General features: G+C 43.1%; 1 protein-coding gene across 7 annotated transcripts; it reads right to left on the minus strand.

Moving 5' to 3' along the window:
* Positions 1 to 538: 538 nt before the first annotated feature.
* Positions 539 to 9,183, minus strand: CBLN2 (cerebellin 2 precursor). 7 transcript variants are annotated; one of them, XM_035271336.3, is made up of 5 exons: positions 8,745 to 9,183; positions 8,225 to 8,269; positions 6,577 to 7,099; positions 3,453 to 3,572; positions 539 to 3,175 (listed from the first exon to the last, which is right to left on the minus strand). In XM_035271336.3, the coding sequence occupies exons 3-5, from the start codon at positions 6,931 to 6,933 to the stop codon at positions 2,978 to 2,980; spliced, it is 675 nt and encodes a 224-aa protein (XP_035127227.3). In that variant the 5' UTR covers positions 6,934 to 7,099; positions 8,225 to 8,269; positions 8,745 to 9,183; the 3' UTR covers positions 539 to 2,977. The 7 variants fall into 7 exon arrangements, 5 of the variants coding, with proteins under 5 accessions (XP_035127227.3, XP_078203129.1, XP_078203130.1 ...); XM_078347003.1 differs by having other exon boundaries at positions 8,225 to 8,272; XR_013525370.1 differs by lacking the exon at positions 8,745 to 9,183 and having other exon boundaries at positions 7,722 to 8,316.
* Between the last annotated feature and the right edge of the window lie 7,840 nt (positions 9,184 to 17,023).

Here is a 17,023-nt window from a genome sequence, read left to right on the forward strand (position 1 = left end):
TTCAGATGTTATGAATCTGTCTCTTTTTTTCCAATTAAAAAATACATATTTTCCCCTCCCTGTGTCCATGTGTTCTCCTGTTCATCACCTGCCTATGAGAACATGTGGTGTTTAATTTTCTGTTCTTGTGTCAGTTTGCTGAAAATGATGGTTTCCAGGTTCTTCACATGTACCCCCAAATCTAAAAGCAATTATATATATATATATATATATATATATAATACATATTTTGCATTTTGACCTGACCTATACATTTTTGTAGACAAAATACAGGAGCTTCATATGCCTCATAGATCCTCAGCCAAAGAGAACCTTGGCAGATGCTGCAGGGGATGAGAAACCATCTCAGAGACACTAGCAGCATGGCTTCTCCCTGAGGCAGGTTTTGGTATCCATCTCAAGGGAAAAAGAAGAAGAAGTAGAAGAAGAAGAAAGTGGAGGAAGAATAGAAGGAGGAGGAGGAGAAAAAAACTAAAATAGAATAATCAGGATAACAAGTTTTTTCTAACACAAAACAAACTCCTGAAATATACTCTTGTTTAGATTGGTCCACTTAATAGCTTATTTATTAGACAGGATAGCCCAATAACAACCTGTATGTAATAAAGGTGTGATACAAACATACATGTGTTATATATGTTTAAGTGACAAAAGTAACAAGTACTCATATACGCTTAAATCTGTGAAATATTATATTGCCCCCAATGAGGTTTCCTGTTTGTTTGAAATTGAACATAAGTTTAAAAAAATGAGGGAAAGAGGACAAAAATAACCAAGAGCAATAAGCCATGTTCCAGCATCCTTCTATTTATGTTATCAGCCTTAATAATGTTCTTATTTAGAAGTATGTCTGCTCATCACAGAGCCAAGTTACCCCAATGCTATTTTATTGATTTTTCCCTCACAAAATGCAACAGCATTTTAATTCAAATAAAATTGTGCATCCCAGTGTGTTCTTCATCTGAGGACAGTAAAACTTAGACCCGTCTTCAAACTATACATTTCGTTATTTGTATAATCCCCACTGAATTTCTTCTTCAAAAATGGAATCCAATGCCTCTCCATCCTCACACACATTTTTAGAAACAACTATGCTCTTAAAGTGTTAGTTTCTTTCATATCAACGTTTGCTGATGAAAATACTGGATTAGAACTTGTATCACATCAAAGATGACATGTGATAAAAGCAGACTGCCTATGCCTAAAACCTTCTTAAGCTGTCTTTTTCACCTATCCCCACAATATCTACCTTTTCAAAAAATACATATGTATAAACTGAAATGTTTCTAAGCGTACAATAACCATCCAGACCCACAGCCAGGTCGGCACATACTGGCATGTGTGTTTGAGAGTACATTTTTCTACAGAGGCACTGTATGGATTTATCGTCCCCAAGTCCTTGACAGTCGGCCTTTACTTCCACATATTTTGTGAATTGGGAGAGGAAGTGGAGGATAAGAGCAAGCTAGACATCAAATCCATTTATTCTGAATCTTAAATTATGACTTTTTGTCATCAATATTTTGGTTACATTGTTACACAAAGAACAAATTAACATCCAGTTTGAGGTCTCCTCTTTGATTGCTTTGGGATGACTGACATTTCCTTGGCATATGAATTACACATCCATCAACTCTCAGCTGTGTCTTAATAATGTTGCTGTACAAGACGCCAAAACAAGAAGGGTTTGTATCAGTGCTCCTGGGGTGCCTCCACCAATATCTTAACCACGGTGACTTCCAGGTGGCTTCTGGCCAGGTGCATGCAGGAGAGTGTCAATGAATCCCTTTCCTGGGCAGATCAAAAGAGGATCCGGAGGAAGAGGAGCTGGTCCTGTTGGCTTTGAAGCACCTGATCACTGTGCGCTCACTCAGAGGTGGATCCAAATAAATTAAAACACCCGCTGAGAAGTCACATCACACATGGCAAAGAAACTGTATGTGTAGGAGATCTGGTCTTTACAGCTTCCACTCCCAACTCACGTGATTCAGGACTACCCAGGAACACCAAGTTAAAAGATTCTGAAGTACAAATTAAAAAGAAAAATCCAGGTTGCTGTTAATAGTTCTAAAGGTGCATCTTAGAATCTCTTTGAGAGAGTAAGTAGAATTGTCCATTGTGTTATTTTTACTTTGATAAACAGATACCTTTTGTTTAATTTGGTCTCATCTAAATAAAAAAACATACAGTTATTTTAAAGTTTTGTTTTGTTTGGTCTTATTCAGGAATTCAACATATATTTTCTCTCCCCAACTCCGGTGAGAAAAATAAAAGTGCGGCTGAGGCGGGAGAGCTGAGTGTGGAAAGGAAAGGAAAGCTTTTAAAGAAAAAACACACAGACAATACAAAACAAACGTTACAGTCCAATCGTGCAAAATTTGCTTCTCTGGATAAAGCACTTCCTGACAGGTTCACAATGTCCCCATCCCCCTCCCAAGTCCTCCCATCCACACGGTGGGGGGGAAGAATACAATGAAAGTGAAGCCATTCTTTTTCTTAAGGCTATACAGACACACACAGAACACATGTCAAGGACTGTCCAGCGGGTGGTTCTCTGCTGGGTTTCTGCTTCAAACCCTGACTGCAACCTGCAGCCCATCCTGGAGTCAGGAGCTCTCCTTCCATTGGGTCAACAATACAACATACAAACAAAAGAGGCCCATGGTCCCGACAATAAAATCCGATATTGACTTTACAATCACAGGTACAAATTGCTCAAATCGATCATTTCATTTCTCCTTAAGACCTTGTCATCTAAAACTAATTAGAGGCCAGGTTCCCGAGGAATTGTCAATATTCCAAAAAAAAAAAAAAAAGCAAAAAGTACTGGAGGTTTCAAAGGAAATCATTTTTCTACTGCAACAGTCTGACGGAGGTTGGAAACAAGGTGTCCAATTCCAGCAAGTTTAGGGTGTTTTAAAGGGTGGATTCCTGGGTCCAGATTGCCATTTCCCTACCATCCAGGGGGGCTCTGTGTTTATAGAGGAAACACCAAGAAGCCCGAGAACGTGGAGTATTTCCAGCCCCCCATGAGGTTGCCTCTCTCGAGTTTGAGATGCACTTTGTCTTCCCTTTCCATGAGCAGCAGCACACCATTGCTAGCAGCTTCTCTGGTGACATCCTGGTCTCCTGCAAAGGCGGAGATCACTGGGTAGCCATTCTGCATTAAACTGACCTAAAATGCAGAGAGTAGAGCTCAACAGACCATAAAGGACCCAACTCCCACACACTGTTCTCTGCTCTGCAAATATCCCCAGTCCCACCCCGGTCCCTCCCCTAGAACACACACCAAAGGGCCTGACAGTGAGCACCCCCATCTGGTTCAGAGCCACATCTTCCCTGGAGAGCCCAGCACCCTGGTTCCCTCAGCCTCACAGACCTGGTGAAAGGGCCTTTAGTAATGGGGAGCTATAAACCCAAACCTGAAAGGATCCAGTTTCAAATCTACCCACCTGGATGGTTTGTCTGTTATACACTTTGACCACGTGGAAACTGAAGCTATAAATCCCTTTTCTCGGTGCTACAAATATACTGGAGGCAAGATCAAAGTGGTTGCCAATATTTACTAATACCTGAAAAAGAAGAGGGAACACAGCACAAAATAGCAAGTCCCTCCTCAGTATATGTTTTCATCATCCTTGGATAACGAGCGTGCCTCCTTCATCAGTGGCTGGGAACACCAATTCAGCATCCTCAGCGTTCTGGCTTCCCCAGGAAGGAGGCAGTGCTGAAGTTAAAATATCCTATAGCAGGAAGTAATCTCAAAGCTATTTTAATAAATTTTAACTGAGATTTTTAAAACTATTTTATTTATGCATTCAAAAACTGGCTGTGAATTTCCTAAGTTAAGGGGCAGGGCAGAGAGCAAGGAATGGAAGATGGTCAGCTTGTTGAGCAAATCATAAGTTGAGTCCAGGGAGGTCTGTGGCATTATGGGAATATCAATATGATGCCTTGTTTGACAAAAACAGAGTTCCATTCTGAGTGGGGAGAGAAAGGGCTTTGGAGCAAGAGTCTAATTAAAGGAGATCACTTCTCTAAGTTCAAGCTTGGGGCCTAACTTCATGGGCTCCTGGAGACAAAGGGGTTCTGTGAGGTTTGAGGTTCCAGTGTTTCCCAGTGCCTGGCAAACCCTGGACACACACAGTAGGTGCTCAGTGATGGGTGTTGAATGAAAGAACTTTGTAGAAAAACATTTGCTACTTCTGTTTTTCCTTACTTTTTCCTGAGCAATGTGCCGCTCCCTTGCCTGAGCTCTAGTGTCCTGCAAATAGAGGATCATCTGCAGCTTGAGCAAATGGGAACTCTACAGCATGCAAAACAATGACAAAATTAGCCACCTGGAATGAGATTGCATGACCCTGCAGATGGCTTTCCTCAGATAGAAGGGCAGGTGTGCTTCATAAGCAGAATTTCAAGACTAGCAGGACCCCCATGATGTCCCAGTTTCTTTCAGATGTTCAACATGGACTCTGACCACTATCTGGATGCTTTCTCCATCATCCTTACCCATAAATGCACAACTCCTTTATCATAATAAGATGGCCTGCCTTTCACAACAAACAGCCAGCAACAACATCATCCTTGGATTTAAGATCTTGTCATCTAATGAGAATATAAACTTCAACCTGAATACCTTTGCTGTTATTTCTTACAGGCTCATTATAGATGACTAACACGCAATTCCCAATGCAATGTGAAATGCTGCCAATGACGACCGCTGAAATGACTTGTGAAATATGCCTGTTCCAGCTTCTTCCACTCAGCTGTGAGCACCACTTCAGCTCCACTCAAGGACAGGACTGAGATAGACACTCCGGGCTCCATTGTTAAGACGAGCACCTCTGGATGTCTATTCTCAGTCTCACAAGGCTATGCTCGCTGTCTTCCTTACAAAGCTTTAGAAAAGAATAAAGCATTCTCCATTTAAGCCTCAGAGGCTGCTTCTTTCTTTCCCCTCAACTCCTTCACCTCAATTTTAAATTCTGGAAACTGATAAATTCAGTTAGAATTTATCCCTGCTGTAGATGAAAGAACACCCAACCAGACCCTGAAAAGCAGACCTTAGCTCCTCATTACCTGGGGAGCCAGAGAAACATTGAACCCACCCTACCATAGTTTGCTCATGTATAAAATTAGAATCCTGCTACTACCTGTCCTGCCCTACATCACAGAGGTTTCTTGACACACAAATGCCATGGTGGATATTAAAATGCTATGAAAACTCTGCAAGACATTGGTATGTGTATAATAATAATATAACAATAATAGCATATAAGGAAAACTTTACTAATAGAGTATTAATTTCCAAATGACTATTCCATTGTTGTCCCATCAGGACATAATCAACATACTTTTATGTTTTGTAAATGAAAATGAATTAAAGAAAGAGACACATGTGTCCCCCCACGGAAAAAGAAAACCCTCAAATACTCAATGCTTAATAATGATTAAGAAATAAATACACTGGCTTAAATAGAGTCAAGAGTGTGTGTCTGTAGGTTTATGGTTATTAAGTTTAAAAGCTGCTCAACAGACCAAAGGAAAGTCAATTATACATGTACAGTAAGCCTTGGTAGGTTGTCAGTGACTGCCAGTGCTCCATTTTGTGGGAAACACTTTGGTAAAAGGACTAAGCTAATTAGCTAAAGTTTGGAAATCTCTATCATGTTTTTAATATTTTTTTTCTGAAAAACAACAGAAACCAGATGAGCGGGACACAAAAAGAATGTCACAGCCCTAACCCTGAGCACCAATAACCCAGAGAAGGGTTTGGAAACGCCTGATCATATCTCTGAACCTTCTGCATTGAACCAAATGGCATAAGTTAAGTGGCTTAAGATGACATAAGCCACTGCTCTTTTTAAATATTTGTACCAACACACTATTTATGTATACATTAGACATACAGCCTTGGCTCGTTTGTGTTTCATTTACTATATATTTTACTTACATAATCACAATATTTTGTTTTCTATTTATATAATCATTCCTGCTCTTCCTCACTTTTCTTTTTTAAAAAGATAAACATCCCTTCCCCAATGTATTTCTCAAAATACGACAAATGGGATCTAATTAAACTTTAAAAAAAAAATAAGCCATAGGAATGTATTTTTCAAATGCTGGCAGAGACTTGGGAAGACTCCTTTCTTGAACGTGGAGAGTTTTAAATGCACTCAATCCCTCAGGTGGCCACCTGGGTAACTGAAGACCGTCAACCACAAGTTTTCCCCACCCCGCCGAGAAAAGTAAAACGTGCAATGTTTCCTTTTGGGAAATATAGTTCAAATATTTAGTTTCAGGGAACTCTTAGAAAGCTCAGCCTTAAGGGACTCTCACTCATCCAAGTGCCAAGTTAGCTGACCATTTTAAAGTTTAAAAAAAGCCACAGTGTGGAAGAGGGAATGAGTAGGAGTGTGTTCTATGAAACAGGAGGAAAGAGAATGGCAGCACACAGGGGAGGACAGAGCCTGGGAGCTCCACGTCCTAGAAGCCTGAACCCCAGCCCGCGCGCGCAGGTCCCCGCCCCTCTCCCCGGGCTGGGCTGGCAGCGGGGTGGGCAGGCCGGCGGCTGACCTGGTCGAAATAGATGGTCATGGTGCGGTTGCTCATCTCGGACGGTTCGTGGTTGGTGCTCCGCGTGGCGGAGAAGGCCACCTTGGCGCTGCCGGAGCGCACGGAGATGCCCAGGGAGGAAGTGACGGCGCCGTCAGCCGACGGGCTGGAGTCGCACACCACCAGGCACTTGCCCTCCAGCACGATGGGCTCCGTGTCGTTCTGCGCCCGCACGGGGCAGCAGGCGGGCAGCAGCAGCAGCAGCAGGGCCAGCGCCACCCCCAGGTAGGATCCGCAGCCGCCCGGCCCGCGCAGCGCCCCCCGGCGCCCGGGCATGGTCAGCCGCAGTCCGCGTGGCCCCCGGCCGGGCGCCGGCATCTGGGCTGGTGGGGGGCGGCGCGCGGGGGCGGAGGCCGGCGGGGGCCGGAGCAGCGCGGGAGGGCGCGCAGGATCGCGCGGGGCCCGGAGCAGCCTCCGCGGGCCTTGGTCCCCTGCTCTGACGGTCAAAGCCAGGGTCGTTCTCAGAAGAAAGGCGCCCGTGGACCTGTCAGGGCACAGAACCCAAAGCCTTACACCGGGAGATGGAGCCGCAGGGAAGAAAGGGAACTGCGGCTCGGGGCCTCTCCCCGAAGGCCACCCCCTTGGTCCCGCGCGCAGCCAACCCGCTTTCCGATCTGGCACAACAGGTCCAGAGAAACGCCCGGGCGCGGCGGGCAGCGCATCCCTGAAGGCTCCGAGCAGCGCGCGGGGCTGCGGCGAGGGAGGGGGGCGCGCTTCTGCAGGTCCTCGTCGCTCAGACGGGCCCGAGACCCTCAGAAGGCGTCACCGCCACCCCGCCCATTCACCGGCGCGGAGGGGGCTGAGACGCAGGCAGAGAAGAACCCACGGGGGCTTCCCTTCTCGCCTTCGTCTGACGGCGTTTCCTCGGAGCAGCACCACGGAGCCCCTTTTCTTTTCCTTGTTTCCCTGCTATCCTCTATTTTTCCATCCTCGAGAGGTAGCTAAAGTCCATTTAAGTCCCTTTGGTAATAGATTTTATCTATTTTCCACCCAAAGAACAAACCCCAGGAATCTCCTTAGTGTGAATATTAAGAGGGGGAAATGACACACGCACGCGCGCGCGCACACACACACACACACACACACGCAGTAAAACCAACACCCACTTCCAACGTCCCCGCAGCCACTAGCGAGCCCCGTGGAGAAAGCCCTGGGATTCCTCTCTCCGGCGAAGGACGGATTCCAACGACGGAATCCCAGGCTCCGCTTATTCTCCAGCTCCGGCTTCCAGACCCAGGGGCTTCTCTCTTTCCCGGCTGGGCGGCAACACCTGCAGGTTTCTGGAAACTTACGCGCCCGCCTGCACTTTTGCCGGGTCCCCGCTCCTCCCAGGAAAGCAGACAGGCCATTTCAATACCAGCCCAGAGACGCGCAAAGAAGCCGCCCCCTCACCGCCCACAGGCTCCCATTCACTCTTCCAGTGTTCTTTCTAAGAACGGAGAAGTTGGCGCTTGATAAACACCCGCTGTCCGCAGCCCAATCCTACATGATTCCCCTTCTCCCTCGCCACTGCCCCCACCCTCGACCTGGACCAGCGACAGCCCTGGTTAAAATCCACGCAGAAGGCGCCTGCATGCAGAGGGGAGGGAGGGCAGGTCGGGGTGGTTACCTGGAACATCCATGCTGGGCTAGCTCCGCGGTCAGCGAAGTTGCTCTGCTTAGAGAAAATGAGGCCAGCGGGAGCTGTCGGGAGGCGGACACGGAGCGCGACCCTGCTCCCAGCGCGTGGCCAATAACCGCGCCGCCCCGCCCTGCCGTTTTCCCGCGCCAGCCCGCGCAGCTTCAGGGGTGCACCACGCCCCGCGCCCCACGCGCCCGCTTATGCGCCGAGAGCGGGACCGCGAGCCCCGAGACTGGCCGGAACAGGGCCCCGCGCCTCTCCGGGCTCAGCGCCCTCGCCGCGAGCCAGGACGCCTCCAACCCCTGCGCTTTGCGCCCGCACCGCTACCTGGGGCCCCTCGCGCTCCCGCGCCCAGCGCGCCCACAGCGCGGCTCCCCAGTGGGTAACCCTCGGCCACGCAGCCCCGCCAGACCTAGAGGGCACAGCCGAGCGCTGCCGCTGCCCCGGGACTCCGAACCTGCCCCGCTCCAGTGCCCGCGGCACCCTCCAACACCCAGGTCCGGCTCACCCAAACGCCCAGAGCAAAATCTTCCCAGACGTCTCTTTTGAAAATTAGGCACCCTTAAAAGCACCAGTCGCTTCTCTTCTTTTAGATTCTTTCTTTTCTTTCCCCAATTCCCTCCAAGTCTTAATCTTTAATGGCGTGACCACTTTCATAATGAAAGGGGCAAAAAAAAAAGGTTAAAAAATAAAAATAAAAAGACTGGGATGGCTGGGACGGAGAGAGGAAAAGCTTGAGAATTTGATGATTTAGGAGCTGCGGTTCCAGAATCCCGTTTGAAGTCCAGTTGCTTCAGGGCTGAAAGAGGAGCCCCGGTCAGGGTCTGTGTGTCTGCTCCTCTGGACCTCGGGCTGGTGAAGCGGATGGCGCTCTCGCTTATTTATTAAATTGCGGGCTCCGCGCTCGCTCGAACGACCCGGGAAGACGCGCTGGGTTTCCGAGCTGCGCCTGGAGCGCGGGCGAGGGCGCAAACACGGACGTGGGGCGCCACCTGCGGGTGCCCGTGCCTCCCTGCCACTGGCTGCGGACCTGCGGACTCCGACCGAAGATTGGGGAGTTCTATCGGCAAGGCTGAGGTCGGCTGACGGTCTTCTTTCACCCGGAAAACAGCGCTGGCCTCTGCCAAAACACAAAACAACAACAGCAAAACATACAATAATAATAGTAGCAACCACAGGAAGAGCAATACTGACCAGCCTTCCCAGTACCCTTCAGTACCTTTGCTGCCGGCAAAATCAAGCAGCACGCCTGATTTTGCCGATCTTCACTGCTCTAACAAACAACTCTGGCAGGATGATAGATGCTGCAGTGAGGTTATCAGCGGTTATTATCGTCTGCACAACGTTTGCACAGACAACTGGGCCGTATAGTCCATGCCGCTCTAAAAAAACAAAAAAAAAAAAAACCAATAAAATTAATATTTAAATCTACAGTCTATAGCCTGGTTTTTAAAAACAACGTCTTTAAAAAAAAAATACATTGCCCTTTGACTTGCATATGTCTTTTCTGATACGTTAATAATAATAATGAAAATCAATTTAGTCAGCGCTGTTCATTAGAGCATCTGTATTTCTTCTTACTCCTCCGTTCTTCAAAGCTAACCCTCTTTCCTTTGAGGATTTCAGCAGTGTCCGATTCCACCTTAACAAACGGGGGTCTTTTCAGGCAGGGGGTTTTGAAGGCCTTCTTTTCCCATACACCCTCTCACCGCTCTTCTCCCGGTTTAGAACAGAACTGCCAAGGCCTCATCTCTAAGCACTGGAGATGAAATTCACGTCAGATCAGTTCAACTGGAATGGATGTCCAGAAAGGCATTGCATACTGCTAGGTGAGACAAAATCTTTCCTCTGAGTGTAAGGATGTAGTTAAAAGTACCTCTGAGCCAAGTGCTTCCTGGTTAGCCTACCATGCAAAATAGTAAAAATATGCAGTACTCCCCAAATCTCTCATCCTCCTAAACTATACTCACGGAAAAGTCAGTGTCATACTTCATCGTTTATGTACCATGCTGGAGATAGGTACTGCCATTTGCCAGGAAGCATTTTCAAATCCACCACAGTTTGCCATTACTTGTTACCATTTTTTTGCGTTTAACAAAGTGGAAATAATACATTCTTACTTTCAGATAGCTATTTTATTCCAATATTGCAACCATTTGATAGTCTCTTACTGTCAAAATAAGCCCCCATGCATTCTTTCACCACAGAGAGAACTGGTTTGAGAACAAGAATAGACAGTAAAGAATACTGGATCTTTGAAAGACATGTGAGGCACAGACATAATTAGACCAATTCGGGGATGCTAATTAACAGAAATACCTCTCACACATCTATAAATCTTTAAATAGCAGCTTTACTCAGCAACTTTCCTCAATTCTGTACTATAAGCATTTCTTTTGACTAATATAAATGCAAGCACATATGAACTAAATTAACATCGTCAACATTGGGGGGAAAAGAAAACCTCTTTCCCTTTGTTTTCATTTCTTTTCTTTCTTTCTTTCTCTCTCTTTCTTTCCTCTTTCTTTCTCTCTTTCTTTCTTGAGATAGAGTCTTACTCTGTCACTCAGGTGGGAGTGCAGTGGCATGAATCTCAGATAGAGTCTTACTCTGTCACTCAGGTGGGAGTGCAGTGGCATGATCTCAGCTCACCGCAACCTCCGCCTCTCGAGTTCAAGCGATTCTCCTGCCTCAACCTCCTAAGTAGCTAGGGTTACAGGCATGTGCCACCATGCCCAGCTTATTTTTGTATTTTTAGTAGAGAGGGGGTTTCACCATATTGGCCAGGTTGATATCAAACTCCTGACCTTGTGATCCACCGAACTCAGCCTCCCAAAGTGCTGGGATTATAGGCATGAGCCATCGCACTTAGCAAGAAAAACACTTTCTATGTGGGAATGTGTAATTTATATATAGAGAGGGATATCTTTAATCTATGTAACTTATTGAACTAAATTATTGAATAAAATCTATAAGCATTCTTATATAATAAACAGATTAGGTTTAAATTCGGGCTAGAGATTATTTTAGAAGAAAGTTCATAACTGTAAAATATAAAAAATTGACAAATAAGTGGATTATTAATTAATTAATTAGTTGTGTCACCTGAGAAGATACTTAGGTCAAGTGGTGTAATTTTTGCTTGTAAATATGCTTAGAAAAATTTTCAGAAAATGACTAAGTTTAAAAGCAAAAGTCTTCCTAGTTATCTCAGGGATTCCTTTTTCTCTCCCTTTCCATGTTACTAAAAATGGTTGCTATTACTACTAGAACGTTAATAGTAGGGAATTTCCCAGACCATCACAGTGACAGCCATTTATTGAACACCTGTGGGGGATCAGATATTGCACCATGTCTTTTGTCTAGGATGTAACATATGCTTTAACACCCACAGCCACCCTGTGGTAAAGACAGATGTTCACATAGAGCTGAAGAGGAAAAGATTCTAATATTAGGGAGGAAATGTGGGAAAGGGAGAGGCTGGAATAATTCAAGTACCCTTCCTCTCATTTGTTCTAAATATCTATCTCTCATAGTGCTTAAATTTGTTTTCTTTGGATATAACCTATCCCTGTAAAGCATCTTCAGTACACGTTATAGATTTACTGTTGGAGCAATCAATTCCACCACTGAGTATCTACTTAATGGAAAATAAACCATTGTATCAAAAAAGATGCCTACTCTGGTATGTTTATTGCAGCACTATATACAATAGCAATGATATGGGATAAATCTAAGTGTCCACTAGCAGATGATTGGATACAGAAAGTGTCACACACACAAAAATAAAATAAAATACTACCTCAGCCATAAAAGGAATGAAAATAATGAAATCATGTCTATCGCAGCAATATGGATGGAACTGGAGGCCTTTATCTTAAGTGAAATAACTCAGAAAGTCAAATACCGCATGCTTCCACTTACAAGTGGGAGGTCAATAATGTATACACATGAACAAGGAGAGTGGAGTAACAGATGTTGGAAGCTCAGAAGGGCAGGAGGGTAGGAGGATGGTTGAAGGATAAGAAATTCCTTAGTGGGTACAATGTATGCTATTTAGGTACCCATGTAAGAGAATGGCACATGTACCGCCAATCTATTTTTAAAGTTAAAATTTTTAAAAATTATATTGACCCAGAAGGTAGTAGAAAATCAGCAATATGTAACTAAAGCGTTTTCTAAGTTTTATTTAAGTGTATTTCTTTTAGTGTAATTGTGTGGAGCACATGTACAGGCATGATTTTAAGGCTTTTAGTATTTGGAATATTTTGAGTACACATAATTTACATAAATTATATATTTTAATATAGAAACGAATTTCAGAATAAAAGAAAATGCACGATTGAAGGAAAAAATTGTTGCTTTGTATCTGAGAAAGTTTCAATGAGGTGATATGTCAATGTGTATTTCCTTCTCAAATGTTCTCCTGTAGAAATAAAATGTAAAGGTATGTTGTGTTTTTGATCATTTAATAAAGTTTTAAGTCCAACAGTAGGAAGCTAACCTTAAGCACGTATATAACCATTTCGGCTTTCTGAAATACGTTTTCTTTTCAAATTGTCCTTTAACGTCGAGGCGATTGTTCTGTTTGCTCTTAGCAGAAGATATACCTACATCCTCAAAAAGCAACAGATCATAGGGTATGATGAATTAAAGGAGTGAAAAGCTGGTTGTTTGGGAAAGAACCATCTGAGAAGCTCTGTTTTTAAAGGGGCTTTGAGGTCTGAGTGTGGTACTGGCATCTGGAGCTGTTGATCTAGTATCAGCATATAGCTGAGAGGACTCCTTTTCACCGTCTCCTCAGTATGTCCCAGTAAGCTGCCTCCCATTGCCTTAAGGACCTGCAATCAGAATGTATTTAGACTGTGCTGCAGCCACAAACCAGATTGCAGATGTGACTGTTAATCCAAGTCAGAAGAAATGTAACTCAAATATTACCTAGATTTCAGTAGGACCTTTTTGTTGTTTCCAAAACTATTTGTGAGCAATAACTAGTTATTTCGTGCTTGATATTAATTCCTGATCTCGAAACTATTCGTTGAAAATAGAACATCTAAAGGGAATATTAAGGAAAGATTCATAGGACTGTTTTGTTTTAAAACTGAGCTACTTTAAGGCTAGTGTTTCACAGAGTTGCACATTGCCCAAACTAGAAATACCTGGTTACCCCTCACGATCCATTCTTCTGATGTAATCCACTACAAAAACCGTTTTATACTGATCATAAAAGTTTGTGAGAGAAATACGGCTATCTCCTGCACAGAGATCAGAGTCCAGGACCAAATATATTTAAGAAATGATTATTGATCTGCAAATGAAGCCTGTGCAGCCTGGTCATTTGAACAAATCACAAGCCAGCAGTGGCTGAATGTTGTTTCTGACCTTGTACACCCACCATTGTTTTCCATGGGCATCCTCTGCATGCTCTGTCCTAGCTTTCTGCACCATAAATGCATCCAGGCCAGGAAGATGTGTATTAACACCAGATTCGCATATGATAAAAAGGCACTGAAATTAAGGAAGGGGATCCAAACTGTAATGAATACATGAATCATGGGGAAATCCTGTTATAAATGTTAGGTGGGACCTGAAATTTTACATTTTTTTTCTTGAGACAGAGTCTCCCTCTGTCACCCAGGTTGGAGTGCAATGGCATGATCTTAGTTCACTGCAGCCTCCACCTCCCAGGTTCAAGAGATTCTCCTGCCTCAGCCTCCCTAGTAGCTGAGATATTAGGTGCACACCACCACACCTGGATACTTTTTGTATTTTTAGTAGAGATGGGGTTTCACCATGTTGGCCAGGCTGGTCGGGAGCTCCTGATCTCAACTGATCTGCCTGCTTCAGCCTCCCAAAGTACCGGAATTACAGGCATAAGCCGCCGCACCCAGCAACATTTGTAACAAGCTTGTGGCTGATGCTGCTGGTATATAGGCCACATTTTGAGTAGCAAAGATCTGTTTTTCTCTTCTTGTGGGAATATTCATACCTGAAAAATATTCTGAAGGTATATGGCAGACATGTGTGATTCAAAAAACTGTGTTAAACTCACATCAGAAATTGATCTACCAATGACATAATACACACAGGAGCCAACATCCAACCGCATGATTATACAGCTGTTCTTTTTCATTAGTACCTGCTGCATTGTAGCTACTTTCTTACGTTGCATGTGCTATATCCTATACATTATCCCCAAAAGAAAAGAAACCATGCTTGTGTTAAAATCTGAGCGTTTTTTTCTTTTTTCCCTTTTCTAAAACTCAATTTGGGCAACACAAAAGAAGCATTACTGAGAAAACAGGAGAAATGGCTTTCTAAAGACATTTTTAATTGGCAGCTAAGGGCATTTTATCCTCCTGTATAAGATTATTCCATCAGGAGTTACTCTGTAATTGTCACGGATGGAGTTTCAGTTCATCTGCATATTACTGGGCAAATGCTTACCTAGGGTTGTAGCTTTTATAATGTTTTGTGAAAAAATAAAAGAATTCCTGGCTCCTGGGTGAAAGGTATTGTGGTTCCCAATAGCAACAACAGAGGGAATGGTGAGATTTATACTTGGATTTATACAAAAGCAAATGTTCTCCTGGTTGTAATATCAACATTTTCTTCTTCTTTATATGAAACTTGGGCTTTGCTTACTCACTGCCAGGAATGTTAGGAAGTTAAAATTTAACTTTAAAATAAGGAAAATGAGAAACAAATTTCATCCCTTGGCAGGTTTTTTGAATGTACATTTGGTAAATCATGAGACTGCTATCTCACTGTAATCTACAAGAAAGTATATGGATTTCCCCTCAGGATCTCATCCTCTCCAATAAGCCTAAACATTTGTGAAATTTCTGATATATCTGAGGAATAGATTACATTGCACCATCATTTCTCTCGAGAAAACTTGAACCATACAAAGAGGTAAGAGAAAACCTCAATGAATCAAAATGCAGGAAGGCCCAAACAGCTGATAGCAATCAGTGCTGATAAGTCAGAGGGTGGAGAGAGAGCTCAATCTCACAGCTGATATTGTAGGGAGTTTATGGAGAAGATGGGCTATGGGGGGGGCAGGCTGGGGGGAAGAAAAGCATCTTCGTTAGTGAAATGGTATTTATATTAAATTTCCTAGACGTGGAAACCTAAGCAAGTAGAAATATTTTTACCTACCTTCCAAAAATACTAAAATAAAGTTTGTATCATGGAAAATAACATAACACGCATTGCCTTACTTAAAAGAGGAGTTTCTTTTTCTTTTTTTTTTTATTTTGTAAGTCCTCTATGTGCCTTTAGGGAGATTTCAGTGAATATTAAGTATTAATTAAGTTTCAGTTTAATTCATAATGTTATTTGAGGTGTTCTGCAGAGAATAGTTTTTAAATGATAGACTAATACTAACCTATTCCATGATTTACTTTTATGCATTAAATATTCCCCTAGAGTGATATATGACTATACTCTTACTAGGTACCTCATCTTGTTTACAGCTCTGCTATGGTGTTTATACTGCATCCTGTATGCCAATGGGTAATGCAGGGCACAGCGAAGGAGTAACATATACATATCTTACACACTCATAAACTGTAATCACTTTGCAAACAAGTACCATGACATTTTGTTTTGCTGCTTTTCCACACATCTTTGCTTTTTGAGAGTCCTCTATTTAAATATTAATAAGTTGGTTCTGCTGCTTATTAAATAGAAATTGTGGGTGTTTCCATCATGTATCTGCAGGCTCACTTTCAGACACATCTAATGCGTAAAGTGTTTATATATATAAACATTTTTGCATTCTTTGCTTTTATATAAATGAAACAGATATATTTATTTATACATGAAATGAGGATAATTTTTTTTTAGTTTGACAGCTTTAAGGTATCTTTATTTTACTGGTGTATGTTTCGGTTTAGAGGTTTCACATTCTCTAGACTGGTCTGGGTGATTCTGGTGTATAGCCAGAAGATTGGGCCCATTTTAATCCTGTGCTTCCCTTTGTTGGCTTTTATATTTCTGAGAAATCTAAATATTGCTTGAAATAGAATTGACTAAAATATATGCATATAACAGAATTGGGTAGACTAAAAGATTCACGAAGTCTTCAGAAATGGAAGCTCTATCATTCTCGCACTCCTTGAGTGCACCCCATCGGTGAAGTGTATACATCTGCATGAAGCTGGATTGATGTTTGGGCTTCTGTGTGTACACACAGGTGAGGGATCTGTTTCATAGAAATAAGTGAAAAGTATGGAGCATTAATAGTGTAACCATGCTGAGATTATTGGGATGTGAACCTCATCACATGAAATTATATGAGCATCATTATACCTATAAACATATATTTACCATTTAGGTTAATATTGATTAGCATGGCTTGTTACTTCATTAAAGAAATACATTGTCCTTACCTTCTTGACTCGCCTTAGGGAATGTGAATGCTCACCTTCAGCTTTAAATTTAGAAGGGCAACTTTTTCTTTTGTGATTTTGTGATTGTACAGTGGTGCTAACCTTTCATATCAATAAGCTAACTACTGGTTGTTTTCTTGTGTATGTGATTGCATTACCCAGTTGCTATGTTCTCTTAGCCTTTTCTTTCTCACTTATCTAACCTGTTTTATCAGTTTTTTTTTCTGAATTTCACTGCTTATTTAAATGTCCAACAGAGAAAGGTACTTTGTTTTTGTTTTTGTTTTCTGTTTTCTGTTTTTGGTTTTGTTTGAAATGAAGTTTTGCTCTTGTTGTCCAGGCTGGAGTACAATGGCGCCATCTTGGTTCACTACAGCTTCTGCCTCCTGGG

The sequence above is a fragment of the Callithrix jacchus genome, chromosome 13, assembly GCF_049354715.1.
Source record: "Callithrix jacchus isolate 240 chromosome 13, calJac240_pri, whole genome shotgun sequence".
Lineage (NCBI taxonomy): Eukaryota > Metazoa > Chordata > Mammalia > Primates > Cebidae > Callithrix > Callithrix jacchus.